The 18129-nt window shown below is 37.7% G+C and overlaps 1 protein-coding gene across 1 annotated transcript in view; it reads left to right on the top strand.

The window, feature by feature from the left end:
- Window positions 1-18129, top strand: part of LOC137406702 (E3 SUMO-protein ligase RanBP2-like) — an 89399-nt gene that overhangs the window by 65707 nt on the left and 5563 nt on the right. Inside the window, exons 31-40 of the mRNA XM_068093317.1 lie at window positions 2346-2507; window positions 2592-2798; window positions 5164-5518; window positions 7246-7381; window positions 11647-11886; window positions 13952-14128; window positions 14266-15266; window positions 16041-16163; window positions 17474-17578; window positions 17680-17829. Of these exons, the coding sequence (XP_067949418.1) occupies window positions 2346-2507; window positions 2592-2798; window positions 5164-5518; window positions 7246-7381; window positions 11647-11886; window positions 13952-14128; window positions 14266-15266; window positions 16041-16163; window positions 17474-17578; window positions 17680-17829 (2656 nt within the window). The remainder of the gene's footprint in view (window positions 1-2345; window positions 2508-2591; window positions 2799-5163; window positions 5519-7245; window positions 7382-11646; window positions 11887-13951; window positions 14129-14265; window positions 15267-16040; window positions 16164-17473; window positions 17579-17679; window positions 17830-18129) is intronic.

The raw sequence follows: 18129 nt of genomic DNA, 5'->3' as shown, positions 1-18129 counted from the left end.
CGCGTTGGTATGACAACAATCTAAGTGACGATAAGTGATGGTGTTATGACGGTATATCAGATATAACAATAGCATAACGAGTGAAACAACGATATAATAAACGGACAACAAATACAAAAAATAAGACAACAAACGATAAGTGATAGCATAACGATTAAAACAACAATATAATAGAAAGGACAAGATATACAATAAATAAGAAATGCAGTGTCATGGCCCGGCGTCCACCAAACTATTATTTCCATTTTATTAAATATTTTTTCAGTACAAACCAATACAGGTTAATTATGCAAGCCTTAAACATACTTATATAAACCTTCAATATACTTATATAGGCCTTAAACATAAATTATAATACAAAATATAGCACTGAAGCAACTTACGAACAAATTCACCTTACGAACAATCGTTTGGAACGTAACTCGTTCGTAGGTTGGGAACCGTCTGTATTTGGTATCAAAAGATTCACCACGTCTTACTCTGCTGTTTTAAAGGTGGAAAATATGTGGAGATGTGATTACATGCTCTTAAAAGCTCAAAAACGAACAGTTAATCGCCGCCATCACGAAAACACCGTATATTAGAATCTCTTTCCAACCGGCTCAAATGGGACGTAGTTGTACAAGATGGCTTCTGTTTACACCTTCACGCAACCCTATTCGTCAAAATATTTTCACAAATATCCTTCGCGTATTCAATAAAACCATGTCTATTGTTCTAGCGCGTCTATTTCATCGTCACTGTAATGCTGTCATTTTGCGCACTGATATCTCAAAACCTACCGTAAAAAACCGTTTAATTTTTTAACCTTAGCTCGAAGGAGTGCATATCATCCTCTGATGAACATGACGAGCCTGTTGGCCGCACGTTACAGTCGAAAAACGCTGCAAAAATTATTCGCGCTGTTGGGCAGGACGTATGGGTCACTAGTCGATTAGACCAAGCCGAAACAAAACTAAAGTAGCGAGCATCTATATTCGATACGGGCTCTTCGGTAAAACCCGAAGCGTTTTTCATAAACTAGTGCTACGAGAAGTTTTATATTGAGCCTTTTATTGGCCTTTCAATTCATGTGATGACATCCTGTGTCAAAACAAGAACCAAATGGATTGATTACGTCAGAGAAATAAATTGATTCCAATCCACGTCAGTTTCGTTATGGCTGCAATAAGCTGTTAGTTTTGGAGCTTTTAAGAGCTTGTAATGACATTTCCACTCATTTTGCACCTACAACACAGCGGAGTGAAACATGGTGAATCTTTTGATACCAAATAACTGTAATGGGAATTTTGTTGCAAGTCAACCTTTAAAGGTTGACTTGCAACAAAATTTACATTACAGTTATTTGATATGTTTATCAGAGGATGATATGCACTCCTTCGAGCTAAGGTTAAAAAATTAAACGATTTTTTATGGTAGGTTTTGAGATATCAGTGCTCAAAATGACAACATTACAGTGACGATGAAATAGACGCGTAAGAACAATAGACATGGTTTTATTGAATGCGCGAAGGATATTTGCGAAAATATTTTGACGAATAAGGTTGCGTGAAGGTGTAAACAGAAGCCATCTTGTACAACTACGTCCCATTTGAGCCGGTTGGAAAGAGATTCTAATATACGGTGTTTTCGTGATGGCGGCGATTAACTGTTCGTTTTTGGGCTTTCAAGAGCTTGTAATCACATTTCCACATATTTTGCACCTACAACACACCAGAGTAAGACATGGTGAATCTTTTGATACCAAATAACTGTAATGGGAATTTTGTTGCAAGTCAACCTTTAAAGGTTGACATGCAACAAAATTTACATTACAGTTATTTGATATGTTTATCAGAGGATGATATGCACTCCTTCGAGCTAAGGTTAAAAAATTAAACGATTTTTTATGGTAGGTTTTGAGATATCAGTGCTCAAAATGACAACATTACAGTGACGATGAAATAGACGCGTAAGAACAATAGACATGGTTTTATTGAATGCGCGAAGGATATTTGCGAAAATATTTTGACGAATAAGGTTGCGTGAAGGTGTAAACAGAAGCCATCTTGTACAACTACGTCCCATTTGAGCCGGTTGGAAAGAGATTCTAATATACGGTGTTTTCGTGATGGCGGCGATTAACTGTTCGTTTTTGGGCTTTCAAGAGCTTGTAATCACATTTCCACATATTTTGCACCTACAACACACCAGAGTAAGACATGGTGAATCTTTTGATACCAAATAACTGTTATGTAAATATTGTTGCAAGTCAACCTTTAGACTAGAAAGCAAGTCTTCAAACCTGATAGCTGTGGAGATCGGTAGTTCTAAGCTGTTAAATGTGTTCTTTCTATGCCCTTTAGTTAAACGAGAAGTCTCGTATGTGGGCTGCAAAGGACTTTTCTGAAGGTGAGCTCAAGAACGAAACGCTATTCGCTAGGTTCAAGACAGCAGAGATAGCCCAGCGGTTTGAGGAATGCTTCACAAAGGCGGTCAGCAGCTCGCGTTCGACACCCACCCATTCGGTGAGTTTAAGTAGATGCAAGTTTTTGTATGTGTTTTTATCTAGTGAGCGGAGGGATGCATGCAAGAGTTGATTGATCTTTCAGGGTGGAAAGAGTGAGGACAGGGGGATCCCTGCTCCAGCCCACTTGGAAGCTGCACCATCCAAGTCGACGCTAGCTGAACTCTTCAAACCAAAGGGTGGTGAATGGATTTGTAGTGGATGCGCTGTTAAAAATAAAGGGGAAGTACACTCTTGCCCCTGTTGTAATACTAGTAAACCAGGCACTGATGATGACAAATCGTCAAAAGAGGTATCTGTCGCTACATGGTTGTGTTCTTTATAATCTTTTGCATAGAACTGTTCTGAGTAGGCACCTTTTAGGTTATTCCTTAGTTCCAATTGTCATAGAAATGTCTATTATTGATTATATTATTGCCATATTATTGATTCTCCAGCAAGATTTCTGTAAATATTTCTAAAATTAGTGTTCTATTGTTTAAACCAGCTAACATACTCTAAGCTTGTAGCGGTTTTGTTCCTTGGCGACCATTTGTAGAGTTGTCTTTTCATGTTCAATTTGATCGTTGCTGTTCTTTATCATGCTTGACCCTGTATTACGATCTTACCTTTCCATTATGTTAGGCCTGTTGTTCACGATGACTTCTATGATAGAGATCTAGGCAGGTTAGTTAGCGAAGTAGGAAGTTTCCATCTCATAGCACGTTGTTTGCAAAGCCTTGGTTACAAAGTTGCATGTGTTATAAAAGCCTATGATTTAAAGTTACATATTTAAAAACCCAAAGAAACCAAAAAACGTTAGTTAAATATTTTTTAATGCTGTCTAGATTACAAAAAATCAAGCAGAGAAAAAACCTTAAATATTGACCATCATTTTGTAGAGTAAATGAACAAGTTGAGAATAATTGTCAAGAAAGTTTGTAAATAGACTCGATGTGATTACCTGAGATCACTTCTAAACAAGAATAGAATAGTTCAAATGCTTCCGCCTATGAAAAATGACGGTAGTTAGACCGAATAACCAAAATTTGTTCATTTGCGGTATTTTTTAAATTTTCTAAAGACTGCTGAACAGTTTTTTTTCTAACCACAATCCAAACATTTGGGGGTGGGCATGAGTATTGACTACATTGTGAAATGTATCAGACATATTTTTGAGCTTTGTTGGAGCGTAGACTAATTACTGTAGTTTAAATTAAATATGACCGAGTGTGTTAAAAACGAATAATTAATAACTTAAAAACGTTTCCATATTCTTATTTATGCAAAAACTTAATTCAGATTTGCCTCCCTTAGCCTGGCTCTTCAGTGATCGATATAATACCTTCATATTTGTGTATCTAAAGAAGTTGAACGCGATAACAAATTGCTTACCCTTGCATTGGTAGTAGGATTTGTATTCTTCACTAATATGGAGTTTACTTTAAATAAGACTATAAAAAGCCGGCAAATATAAACATTGGCCCTAAACAATATATTTGTATTTGAATGATCAGCAACCAGATTGTGGATAGTTGGCTTGTGTAAGACCAACAATTATAATCTGGGGTTGTCATTGGCCTGTTCTACCGCTTTTGCGCAAACGTACGGAGTCACGGAAGTTGTTATTCTTAATAAGTGCACTTGACGGTCTTGTGCCCTGTAAGAGATCGTAATGAGTAACCAATGTATGCATACCTAGTTCATGAAGTGTCAAGGCAGCGTTGGGTGTAATGGTTGGATCTCAGTTCACGAAGTGGCAAGGCAGCGTTAGGTGTAATGGTTGGATCTCAGTTCATGAAGTGGCAAGCCAGCTTTAGGTGTAATGGTTGGATCTCAGTTCATGAAGTGGCAAGGCAGCGTTAGATGTAATGGTTGGATCTCAGTTCATGAAGTGGCAAGGCAGCGTTAGATGTAATGGTTGGATCTCAGTTCATGAAGTGGCAAGGCAGCGTTAGGTGTAATGATTTGAGCTCAGTTCATGAAGTGGCAAGGCAGTGTTGGGTGTAATGGTTGGATCTCAGTTCATGAAGTGGCAAGGCAGCGTTAGGTGTAATGGTTGGATCTCAGTTCATGAAGTGGCAAGGCAGCGTTAGGTGTAATGGTTGGATCTCAGTTCATGAAGTGGCAAGGTAGCGTTAGGTGTAATGGTTGGATCTCAGTTCATGAAGTGGCAAGGCAGCTTTAGGTGTAATGGTTGGATCTCAGTTCATGAAGTGGCAAGCCAGCTTTAGGTGTAATGGTTGGAGCTCAGTTCATGAAGTGGCAAGGCAGCGGTAGGTGTAATGGTTGGAGCTCCATGCGGTAAATCGGATTAGCCGAGTTTACTTCCTGTTCAATTCAATTTTTTCCTAACACTCTTAGCATGGCTTAGGACAGCCGAACAGATGGACACGGGTCTTATTACAGTAAATATTATAGTAAAGATTTGAATGGAATTATCTGTCCCTTACCCATATCCCATAGACATATTCACAACACGCGTAGGCTTTGCTGTTGTCCTGCTTAGACCATACTTTATGAAAAGTTGCTGTATGTTTTTTTCTGACCGATTCTTTGTAGAATAGTGTTTTATGATAGATTTATTAACCATTATATTTTAGTTATGTAGGCTTTATATCAAATCCTTTTCACACACGATGACTATTTATCAAATGAAATTTCCTGTATATTTTTAGGAATCCAAGGCACCTCCACCTTCGGCTGGATTCTCTTCGTTTTCCTTTCCTGGTTTTTCTGGTGCGGATAAGCCTTCGAAGACTGCTGCCGACAAACCCTCGACTCTCGCCGGCACACAGAATACAAAATCTAGTGGTGGTTTTCCTGCCTTTAACTTCAGTACTTCTTTAGCTGTGACCTCTAGCAGTGAACAAGCGCCTGCTGCTGGAAAACCCACATCACCTGCTCAGGCTCAGAATTCCAAACCTGGTAGTTTTACCTTCACTGGATTAAACTTGGGTACCGCTGCAGCCACTCCTGAGAAAGGTTTCAGCACTTCGGCATCAACCTCCGGACCTGTACCCCAATCTCCAGGTGAGTCTTGGTATCTGCCCATGACTACTTAAGAGGAACAATGTTTGAAATAATCAGATCTACGATTTAAAGGTTGACTTGCAACAAAATTTGCATTACAGTTATTTGGTATCAAAATATTCACCATGTCTTACTCTGTTGTGTTGTAAGTGCAAAATATGTGGAAATGTGATTACAAGCTCACAAAAGCTCAAAAACAAACAGTTGATCGCCACCATCACGAAAATGCCGCAATTTGGAATATCTTTGTTTCGATGACATACTCGAGCAATTTGGTTGTTTAGACACATGATGTTATCACGTGAAAGGCCTATAAAAGGCTCAATATAAAACTTCTCGTAGCACTAGTTTATGACAAACACTTCGGGTTTTACCGAAAAGCCCATATAAAATATAGATGCTTGCTACTTTACAGTTTTGTTTCGGTTTGGTCTAATCGTCTAGTCGTAATCTGATCAGGTTACCCATACTTCCTGCTAAATGGTGCAAATAAGTTATGCAGCATTTTTCGATTATCACAGGTGACCAACAGGCTCGTCATGTTTATCAGAGGATGATATGCACTCCTTCGAGCTAAGGTTAAAAAATTGAACGAATTTTTACGGTAGGTTTTGAGATATCAGTGCTCAAAGTGACAGCATTACAATGATGATGAAATAGACGCGTAAGGACAATAGACATGGTTTTATTGAATGCGTGAAGTATATTTGTAAAATTATTTCGACGAATGAGGTTGCTCGAAAGTGTAAACAAAAGCCATCTTGTTCAGCTATGTCCCATTTGAGCCGCTTCGGAAAGGGATGCGTTTTTGTGATGGCTGCGATGAACTGTTCATTTTTGAGCTTTCAAGAGGTTGTTTTTACATTTCCACATATTTTGCACCTACAACACAGCAGAGTAAGACATGGTGCATCTTTTGATACCAAATAACTGTAATGTGAATTTTGTTGCAAGTAAATTTTTAAGAAACAGCATTTCCGCATCAATACTAAATGTGACTTCAGCTTTTCCATGGTAAGGTAAAGTGCGTGAAGTGTTCGGCTACCATAATTTCCTTTTCGCAATTCCAGAAGAATGGCAGACATCTGTGTTGCCACAACCAACACGTTTCAGCTCACAAACAGGGTTAAAAATAAACCGGCACACAATTTTAGTGGATTTTAGAAAGTATTGGTAGTTTTCTATCATTTTTCCTTTTATTTTTGACGCTTGAGGTGATCTGACAGTCAGGATGTTTCAAGATTAAAATTGACAAAACTTGACTGCAGCTGAAACGCTCACAAATGATGTATAAAGTTGCAGAGAGACCATATATAGAGACGTATAACGCTGTAACTTGAACTCTATAACCGATATCAGCTATAGCAACGATAACAACTAGTGACATCATTTTGTACATATATTTCTCCTGAGCGTTTTAATTGCGATCCAGTTTTGTTGGTTTTAATCTTGAAACATTCTGGCAGTTAGACACCTCAAACATCAAAAACCATCTCAAAGGGCAGAAAACTACCGAAACTTTCTGATAAACTCTACTAAGATCTAATGTACGTTCATTTCTAAGCGCATGCCACTTCATGAATGATTAACCACAATTTACGAATAATGTCTGTAGGCTACGATAACCAAACTACTGCCATTTATAAATTCTAAATATGTTTGCTATTTCAATAGACGAGCAGTGTAACTAACAAACACCCTGACAATATTTGTTACATGAATGGCAGGTAATTACGTGGAGGAAGATGGTGATGGAGCAAACATTCATTTTGAGCCGGTCATTGATCTTCCCGACCTTGTTGATGTGAAAACAGGAGAAGAGGAGGAGGAGGAGCTATATGTACACCGAGCCAAACTGTATAGGTAATTATATTTCAGTGGCTCATATTGAACTCTCGCTACATCAAACGTATTACAAAAAGTATCATTCCAGGGGTTAATATAGTTTAGGGTGTGTCATAGGAAAATTTTAATATGTCAATAAAACTAGTGTTTTCATTCTAGAAGTTCAAAACAGGAAATCAAATGTTTAATCACAACTGATTAAACCTTTGATTTCCTGTTTTCACATTTTTCCTACGAGCTCCTGACTACTGCAAATGTTAATTACTACTTGTATTTCCATTTAATACAAAAATGAACAGTTTTTACATGTTTAATGCAGCTGAAAATGGAAGATTTTGCATGGGCTGTTTTTTTCTTCTTTAAATGAGCCTGGGACAACCAAAACAAAAAATCAAGTAATATTAAACCTTGCTGACTCAAAATTTTTGTTATAGTGATAAACCGTAAAACCTCTATTTGAATGTCATGGCGCTCTATTTTTCAACCCTTTTCTTAAAGTGGCACTTTATTAGAGATGCTGTTTAAATAGAGGATCTTTAACCCTTTTACGGGCGAAGTGAGTGTCGCCTATAATTTGCAACCGCATTCGGAAGGAGCCACATTAACACTTTTTGATGCGAAAATTCTGCTGTAACTTACCTTTAAAATTATCGTAAACTTCTCAATAAATATGCATTGGAATGCTGAGTAATGTCTCTGATAGTTGATATGTATTGCTTGCAATTAACCTATGAGGATCATAGCCTGCATCGAAGTTTGTTGGAGCTTTCAATTTTTTATTTCAATCTAAATTTGAAAGCATATTTTTATTTTATAACCATAGTAGCAAAATGACCGACATTGCATGGGTATTAAAATCAAGTTTATAAACAATGAGAGGTAATGTAGTTGCCTGCCACTTGCTATTAGCCTCGTACATTGCCAATCGCTAATTTGAGTAAGCTTACTAATAAGAGCTAACTACTTACTCTCACGATTGAGCGCGCATAAAATTATGCTGAAACCGTAACTTACACCGTAACTGAGAGCGGTAGGGTATTTGCACCCATATAAAGACATGTGCCTCAAAGTACATCAATTATATCAGTACTCTTATCATATATTTCAGTACATCAGAGTCTTGGCTTTCGAATGAGCATATATTCAATACACAAAGAATAATAGAACTATGAAAAACAGGGTGTCAAAAGTATGTCCTGCAATAAAAAAATACTTGGTTGTGGTTCCCACAATGTGATGTCATAATTAGCATTCAGCCTTAGGTCATCGATCCTTTTCGCTGCCATTGAAGCTGCGTTTTTCTGTGACAATCGGTGCTCTTAAACCCACAACGTTACGTAATAATAAACTAGGATTTTTGATAATCAACAATGCCCGGGATCGTGCTAACGCCCGACCAATACAAACACATGTTCTGGGTTAATAGATTTCGGGTGATTGGTAGAGTTTGCTTTTTCATCCTTTCGTTCATAAGCCTTTAGAACCATAAGTTGTGGAAGTAGTTGCTGTTGTAGTAGTATTATTACCTGAAGAATTCGTATCGCTTTCTATGTTGCTTTCTAAATATGATTATGCTTCAATAAATATACTGTCGTCGATAAAGGTAATGAAATCACATCAATTAAATTGTGACCTGCAATGGCGTAGCCCTAGGACTATATGTAAATTTCTTGAAATTAATTAGCCTCAGTCATGCCCCTCAACATCACAACAAAAAGAGAGGGCTAGTGCATAATATCATCGGGAAAACATAGTATGGTGCTTGGAATCTGAGCTATTTATCATAGAAGTAATCTGTACATGGAGAGCTAATAACACTGATTTCTTTGTCATCTTCATTGGTTCTCTAGAGTTGTCCTACCTACCTGCCTAATCGCCTGCCACTAGCGTCGTTATCGTAGTTGATAAACAAGCGGTAAGAGCACACAACACCGAATTTGAAAATTGTGATGTCATAGTTTGCGCGCCTATACCATTGAACATTTCTGTGGTAGAGCTCTGGGGAAATCCTATAAACACCAACCAATTTCTGTCTCACCATGTCAAACAATGGCTCATTTGAAAGCCAAGATATTGAAGAACCTGAATAAGCTGAAACAGTACACTGATATAATTGATGTGCTTTAATTGGTAAGGCATTGGACTGGCGAATGAGAGGGTTAGAGATCAAATCTTCTGCGATACGGATTCTTCATTCTATGATTTTAATAGCTATAGCCGGACATACACACATGCAAACTTTGAGAAATATATACATTGTATAGCTTTAACCATGCTGCATAAAACCTCATTGCACTCATTGAAATGTTTGCTACATTTGCAGCCAAAACTGGCTTTTCATGTGCAATAGAAAAGCAGTAATGAACGTTGTTCCATTGTAAGCTGAGTATAGATAACCGCAGTAATGCTGCCAAGTAATATGCTATAAATCTGCAATTTATCATGTAAAAATAATAATCTATCAAATGCTACAAATGTACATTTGAGACCAAGTGATATAAACAAACCATATTTATAATACATGTGTAAACAAAATTAACGTTTTTGAAACCAAAATATTTTCATCGTTTGCTCCGCCAGTTGCGTTCTGATTGTTGCTGTCGTTTGGACACATTTCAATTTCTTCTAGCTGTTCAATACCTTCCACAATGTCTTCTAAACTCAACTCTTTTTCTGCAATGATGAACTAGTCAATATTAGTGTCTAAACAATTTTTTGCAGAGCAATACATTTACGCATCGCGATTTAAAATACACGCAAATAAAGAGAAACCACGCTTAATCTTTCTGGCACATGTGTGCTAAACAGAAGTCATAGCCTCAAAGTTGTAGAACAAATTCTATCGCAATTACTAAATCATTTTTCACATAGGTCGAAGCAAGGTTAAACTACGAACTACTATTAGCCTGATACAGTTATTATTCCTTCGGCGTTGCTTCCCAAGTTTTAACGTACAACTGTAAAGCTTTGGAGTTAAAAAATGGACTTCGATATGAACAGCAACAACGAAACAATAACAACGAAAGAATTATTAATGGTTATTGATGTAAATGAGTCATTATTAGTACCATTTTGTGGACACTTTTCTACTGATCACCTATGGGTTCGTGAAGCTCAGAGAATGCCAAAGTGGCGGTCAAATAGAAGTCGCGTTTAAATAAAGGGGGCGTTCAAATAAAGGGGGCGTTCAAATAGAGGTTTTACGGTACCATTGATTGTATTTGTGGGCAACAGCACACATTGGACTTAATTTCTTTGTAATGCATATACGAAGAATTAGCTGATATTATCATTAATAATAATATATTATAGTATATATATAATTATATACTATATTTTTGGAGTACATATAGTTATAATTAGCAATATCATAACTACATTGGTAATAAAACTAGTTTTTGTGGCAAATACTAGGCCATTTCAACAAAGCTCTTCAACAGCCTCAAACCACAGAAAATGACAGGGTAATTAAGAAAACAAAGTAGTAATGTGTAACCTTAGATATTTTGGCTTGTGCTATAGATAGTCGAATACCAAACTATAATGACAAGACTTCGTAATTGTTGTTGAATAGCGTTACTTCCTACTTGATTAAAGTAAAGTTGTCTGCCCATTGACAATTTTTACACAATATTTGAACTTTGGTGCTGCCTCACATTCTTTAAACTTGATTGACTCTACTAGTCAGATAGGTTCATAGAGTTAATTAGTTTGGAGACCATTATTCATAGTGTACATAGATACATAGATCTATGGAATAGTGCATGCATAGATTAACTCTGCTAGTCAGATAGGTTCATAGAGTTAATTAGTTTGGAGACCATTATTCATAGTGTACATAGATACATAAATCTATGGAATAGTGCATGCATAGATTAACTCTGCTAGTCAGATAGGTTCATAGAGTTAATTAGTTTGGAGCCCATTATTCATAGTGTACATAGATACATAGATCTATGGAATAGTGCATGCATAGATTAACTCTGCTAGTCAGATAGGTTCATAGAGTTAATTAGTTTGGAGACCATTATTCATAGTGTACATAGATACATAGATCTATGGAATAGTGCATGCATCAGGTTGTATAGCCTGTAAACAGACGTGTTGTATATACATAAAGTTAGTCGATCAGTACATACATATTCAGAGAGTTGTTTACTCCTAAAGCCCCTATTAGCTCCATAGACTTACGAGTCCTGTAATATTAGTTGAGTTGTTTAGTCACTAGGTAGATGTTTGTGGTACAGAGCCCATCCAGCCTCTCACTGTACATCTTCTGGCAGGTATAGCAACGGTGAGTTTAAGGAAAAAGGACTTGGAGATGTTAAGATACTGCAACATAAGGAAACAAAAAAGGTGCGAATCATATTACGACGAGAGAAAGTACTTAAGCTTGCTTGCAATCACTTGATCACACCAGACATGAGCTTAACTGCCATGGAGAACGCAGGTGGCAAGGCATGGATATGGTACGCACTGGACTTTGCAGAGAGCGCTGGTACTGAGGAGATGTTCGCGATCAGGTTGGTCATCCTGCAACATAATGAATACATATAGACCTGTATGATACTCGGTACAGACTTTTACAGGCATGACTCCTTAAACATGCTGTTGTCTTGAGTATGGTTATGTATGTTACGGCACCATGGTATTTAGTACATGTTTCACTTTTAGTTAGCAGTTTTGTTACAACTTTTTTAAAAATAAAGATTAAATTATTTCGTAAGTTAGAATAGATAGTTGCAATAACAGCAACAATAATATTGGTAAAAATGCACGCTATGTAAAACAGGTATATCAAACTCAGTCTGCCCTGGGCAACAGGAGTCAATTTGTACTGTAAAGAAGGTCGCAAAAGCTAACTCTTCAAATAAATTCTTTTTCGATTTTCCAGTTAGAACGAGTTTGAGTAATAAAGTACAGAGCACCCCGAGTTACGATGTCCTTGTTTTCAAGTTTTTCGTCTTACTATGCGGGACACAATGTTTTTTTTGTCCCCTCGTTGTGGCATTTTCTCGCCAAACGGAGTCAACAAAAATTGGCGATCGGTGTGCTGAATATGTCGGAATCACAAATATGCCAATATGCTGTTTGCCGAATTTCCTCCTACACCGCATGAAAGAGATTCGATGCTCGCTCTCTCCCTCAGATCAGCCATCTTTGTGCTTCGTAAATGCTGAGTATTGCAAACAGTGAATTGCTGAGTGAAACAAACATTAGTGATAAGTTAAAGTGAACATTTTATGTGCATTTTAGTGTTTAATGTAATATTTACTATAAATTTCATTCACTATATTTATAACTATTTAACTACATATATAACTTTAATTCATTAGCCATGGGTCCTAAGACTGATGACGGTGTTAAAGGAAGAAGTAATAATCATAATCATAAACAGATCATAAACACTAAATACACTAAAACCACTGTGGGTAACTATAGTTACTAAGGTCAATATATTATTTTGTTAATAAATTTTAGTATGTAGTTATATAAAATGTAGATGTTTTTTACCTGGGGTGTTTGCAATAGATAATTACTATGTGTAAAATGGAGTCGTATACCCCTGTATATGTCATTTTCACCTTCCGATACCAACACTGGAATGAATTAATCTCATGTGGCGGGGTCCTCTGAACATGGAACTCAACAAAACAATATAACAACATTTTGGATGATATTTGCTAAAGAAATCTATTCATCACTATCTGGCTTTTGAGTTATTATCTCTCTAACCAAGGTAATATCAGTTTACACTGTTATCTCGTCAAACCATTTTTAGAAATCAAATAATCATCGAGCCACATTGATACACTTTTCACCATGTCAATCTTTTAACGGTGCAAAGAGAAATTGATTTGTATGTTTTGATTTCTGTCTGTTGATACGCATAGGAGTTTGTCAATGAGTTTGGTGTGAAAGATTATTTGTGTGGGTCACAGCATGGCCGCATGAATGACTTGCCTGAAGTATAAGAACAAGAATAAAAACCCTCTGACCATTTGCTAAGATCCGGGTATTACCTAATACCTTGCCTGACTGTTTGTGATCAAAACTGCTTTAGTAATAATAATTGAATTGTCTGTTAAACAATTAAATTCAGGTTGGAATTTTAATATCGTACCTCAAGCTGTTATCATCAGGAAATTGAAATATTTTCTGTATGCTCATAAAATGCGTGGAAACATCTACAATGCTTGATCGTTAATCAAGCTGATAAAAGTTTATAAATGTACAGTTTTGGGAGGTGGTAAGATACTAGGTTAATGCTATGGAATGGATTCTTCAGCGAGCTACTCATTGAGCAAATGTATGCAGTGGACTGTCAGTTTTTTTTGTCAGTCTCTTGAAATCTACTTAGGATGAGCCTTTATTGTCCATTGTCCCTATGAAGATAGGTCATTGATGTAAGGAGTTGATGCTACATGCCATTGTTTCTAGGTGGGGTTTGTCATGGAGACACCAGCCAAAGACAACAGCATGATTCCTTGTTTTATTGCCTCCATCATACAATTAAAGCTAGTCATTCTTGTCTGGTGTTGTTAATGCTTGCACTATGTTTGAGTGGTTTGAATGTTGCTGCTTCAGGTTTAAAACAGCGGACATTGCTGCCGAGTTCAAAACCTGCTTTGATGCCGCCAAGAAGGGTGAAAAAGCTCCCGAACAGAAACTAAAAAGTGTCACTCCCCAGAAATCCCGATCCAGGCCATCAAGCGAATCCAACACAGGAAACAGGTCACAAACAGCTAGTGAAACCCAAAGCCAGTGAGTAATATGTTTGGCTTGTAACCTAGCAGTGATACATGATAGCTTTTCTGAGTTAATCTTTCATTGAAGGTGACCAAAGAGTTGCTTTGTGATAAATGTCCTTAGAGCACCCTAATGCATGATCTATATTGTAGCACAACTCCAGTAAAACCAGCTGTACCAAATAAACCGGCTACTCCAGGAAAACCAGTAACACCAGTAAAACCTGCTCACCCTCCGAAGCTAGAAACTCCAGTGAAACCAGCAACTCCAAGTAAACCAGCTACTCCAGAGAAACCAGCATCCTCTGGGAAGCCAGCCACTCCAGCGAAACCAGCCATTGTGACATCTGCTAGTGATATTACAAATGTCACATCTCTCTTTGGTAACTCAGTTGTATGTAGTCCAGTAAACCCGAAGACTCCTTCCCAGGTCTTTGGAACTCCTAGTAACCAGTCCGCAGCCGTAAATATATTTGGCGGCGGCTCGGCTTCACCTAGTGTGTTCGGCGGCGCTACAGCAACCAAGGAAAAATCTTCACCTAAAGCTTTATTTGCAAAGATGGCAGGGCAGGCTGGCGACAACTCCTCGAGCTCTTCAATTGCTAGCTCACAGCAGATTAAGTCAAGGACCCCTGTACAAGGGGGTACCAACAAGGGAATGTCAGCAACAAAACTTGACCCCGCTTCTGTCTCCACCCCTGGCAAATCAATGATACCTGTCGCTGACAAACCGGTGACTGCCCCTAGTGGCACATCATTATTAGCACAGGCTAAGTTTAGTCCAACTTCCAGTGATTCTGCTCCATCTACCAAAACGTCACTTGGAGGTGGATTATCAAAACAGGATTCTCCGCTATCTGTTGGTGGTGACACAAGTAAAAACAATAACAGTAATGGCGTACCGTCTGGTGTTAGATCTTTATTCGCTAGTGATGCAGGAGAAAGTACTTCATCCGATACGATATTTGGTGGAGGACATGCGAATGGCAAATCAGTTGGCAGTTTTAGCAAGAGGCTAGAGAGTGGCCAGTCAGATGTGGAGTTTGTGTGTGAGAACCGTCCGGATGAGACGCTGGTAAGGAAGGCGAAGGAATTTCTCTTACCTAATGGGTTTTACCTGTATGAAAAGAGAAAAGACTGTCGAGGATGCATAGGTGAGACAACTCTCTCTCTTTTGCCTTGTAACAGTCTCATACTACTGCCTATTAATTTGATGGCTCATATTCGCGTAACGAGGCCACACTGCTTGGGTGTATGCTGCCTACATTTCCTACTATATAGTATATACTAAATGCTTAACCAAAACCTGTAGAGAAATTGGCCAAATTTGTCATTATACAATTTGTAGTCTTCATTCCGGGTAGTTTAGAAAACCTACATGTAGGGTTTGTGTGTATGTTGTTCATGTTACAATCACAAACTATTCACAATTGTTGAGGATTTAAAGGTTTTATGATGACTTGGCAATACAATGATAATGATACACGCAACCAAGTTACGGAGGTCGCATTGGTAGAGGATATAAGGATACACCTCTTTCTCTCTCAAAGTATCATTAAAACTTTAACTCAAGATCATTCTAAATAGTTTGTTTGTTTGTTAGCTTGAATTACCAGCCTCACTTCGTAAAACAGAGGCGCTCAGCAAGTTATATCAGGGTCTTTATCGGATTAGCTTATGGGCTATCCTTTAGTGAGTTTAGTCGATAGTGTAATTACCCAGTCAATCTCATATCATCGGAAGCAAAATATAGAAGAAAACTCTCAATTTATGGATGCGGGGGCTTCAGCCGATTCTTATCCTGTGACAGTGGATACTTTTTTCACATACCTCAGAGGAGTTGAGATTGAGGATTTGAAACACCCTCAACATTGTTATTTGTTGTTTTAACCTGTTCTTCAAGTTATTTCTTAAGTTGACTTCTCTAGGTTGTGATGCTCACGAAGGCAATTTGCTGGACCACCTATTTTATGAGAAACCATATACAAAATTGCCTGGACTCTCTCTAGCTTCCAGGAGTGCCAAATTAGTGCAAACTAACAGTAAATCAGGTTGGTTGAACTCCCTTCTGCTTTCGATCAGCTTCCTTTTAGCTTATGCCTTGCAGCTATCGTCTGTTGATACCTTTATATCGGTAAAACTTTTTTCATTTGTTCTCAGTGCAACGCTTGGTTTAGTTGATGGCTAACTGAGATTGCTGAAGACACCCCTTTACATTAATGTCACAAATTGCTCACTCTTCTCCACTTCACCCAACTAGTAAAGTGAATCTTTGTTGCCAATATCACAAAAATGTTAGCAGGGGGTTGATTAGGCGACTAAGAGATTCTCGCTGAATATCATCGTTGTGAAGTGAATCAAATCGTTTTTTTAGAATTATTGCCTCTTGTGTGAAACTAGTTTGATATGCTAGATAACAAGTTCCACGAGCTATCATAACTGACTTTGAAAATTTCTAGAGTTGCCTGCCGCCATGATGTAGTTGTTTTGATAACTGTTATCAAGGCACACACACACACACCAACAGTTATCAAATCAAGCAGTTGTTTTGATAACTGTTAGCTAAACGATCCATCGTTTGTGTAGCCAATGCGCCTATGACGCATCGGCAATGGGTTGCAGATGTGTTATTTTGACGACGAACATGTAGGTCTATGTTGGAAGGGATAAAGTCGGCATATGTGCGATTGGCTGAAATAGTTGATTATAATGGTTCCACTTTTATTCACTTCCAGTGTAACAAGTATCAAAACAGTATTTAAATAGTTTTTAAAAAACCATTAGCTTTTTGGATCAGATTAATCTTATATTAATAAATCCCAATTTATAATATTGTGTCTGTCTGTTAGTCTTCATTAACGCTATGCGTCTGCTTGTTGTTTTTATTTGATTCAGACTTGGAACGTTTTTGTAATCTTCTAAAATGGACATTCAGGGTGCTTGTGAACATAAATCACGAGTTGATACTAGCTTTCAATGCATCATTATTACAAATGAAATATGGAAAGTTAATGTAGCTTCTTTGCACACACTTTCAAACGCTTATAGAAGGCACCCTTGTGCCTTAATTGCCAGTCGGCAACTCCAGCGATAGCGTTAGATCTCTCTAGTATTCAGTCGATTCCTGTCACCACTTCACTGCTATAGATCATCATTTTATTTCCTTGTCTTTCTGATCCTGCAGTCATAGTTGTCATTTGCATTGCTTGCGTTCAGTCATTTCAGCATCGGCGTAATTAGGATCTGCCTAAGCATAAAAATACAAAGATTGAGATAGTTCTCTCTAGCAATTGTGCGATTATGTTTCGATGATTATGATTCGATGTTCTTCATCGTATAAGTTGCTCTTTTTCATGAGCAGAAAGTGCACCAGCAGAGGAGAACACCTTTGCTAACTTCACCAGTTCCGTCGACTTTTCATTGCTCTCGGCAGCGAGCAACACAAATGCATTCCAGAAAACAGAAGGTATTCAAATATTTTTGCGATCTCATCTTTGTTTATATCTCTCTTGTGTTAGCATTTGCTTTGGCTTGAATGGGAAGTTTGCACTTAGTGTGTCTCATTAGGTTTCAAGTGGTCCGGGGCCGGCAGCACACTTTTTGGAGGAAGTTCAGATATGGCAAAGGAAGATGCTGACAATCCAGAAACATTTGATGCGCAGACAGAGTTTAAACCAGTCATTGAAGTCTTGCCTGAGGTCATAGAAGTCCGAACAGGTTTGTAAAACTTGTAGTATGCAGTGCAAAGACGCGAGCGACGTTCTAGCAGTTTCTAATTTTAATTTGTTGCCAGAGGTCTAGCCATAACTATGAAACTTGGAACCTGAAAATTTGGGGCTTAATGAAGCATTATTTTTCAAGTTGCTTTTACAATAAGATAAAAATTTATGATTCAGGATCTTAACAATATTTATAGATTTTATAAACAACTAATTAGCAATCATTTATGTTAAATAGTGTTTGATTAAAAGATATATTTTATCATTGTGAGACATTTATGAAATGACTTCGATACAT

Source organism: Watersipora subatra, chromosome 10, assembly GCF_963576615.1.
Source record: "Watersipora subatra chromosome 10, tzWatSuba1.1, whole genome shotgun sequence".
NCBI classification, from domain to species: Eukaryota; Metazoa; Bryozoa; class Gymnolaemata; order Cheilostomatida; family Watersiporidae; genus Watersipora; species Watersipora subatra.
Note: the sequence above shows the minus strand (reverse complement) of the source record. Positions and strands in the feature narration are given on the sequence as shown.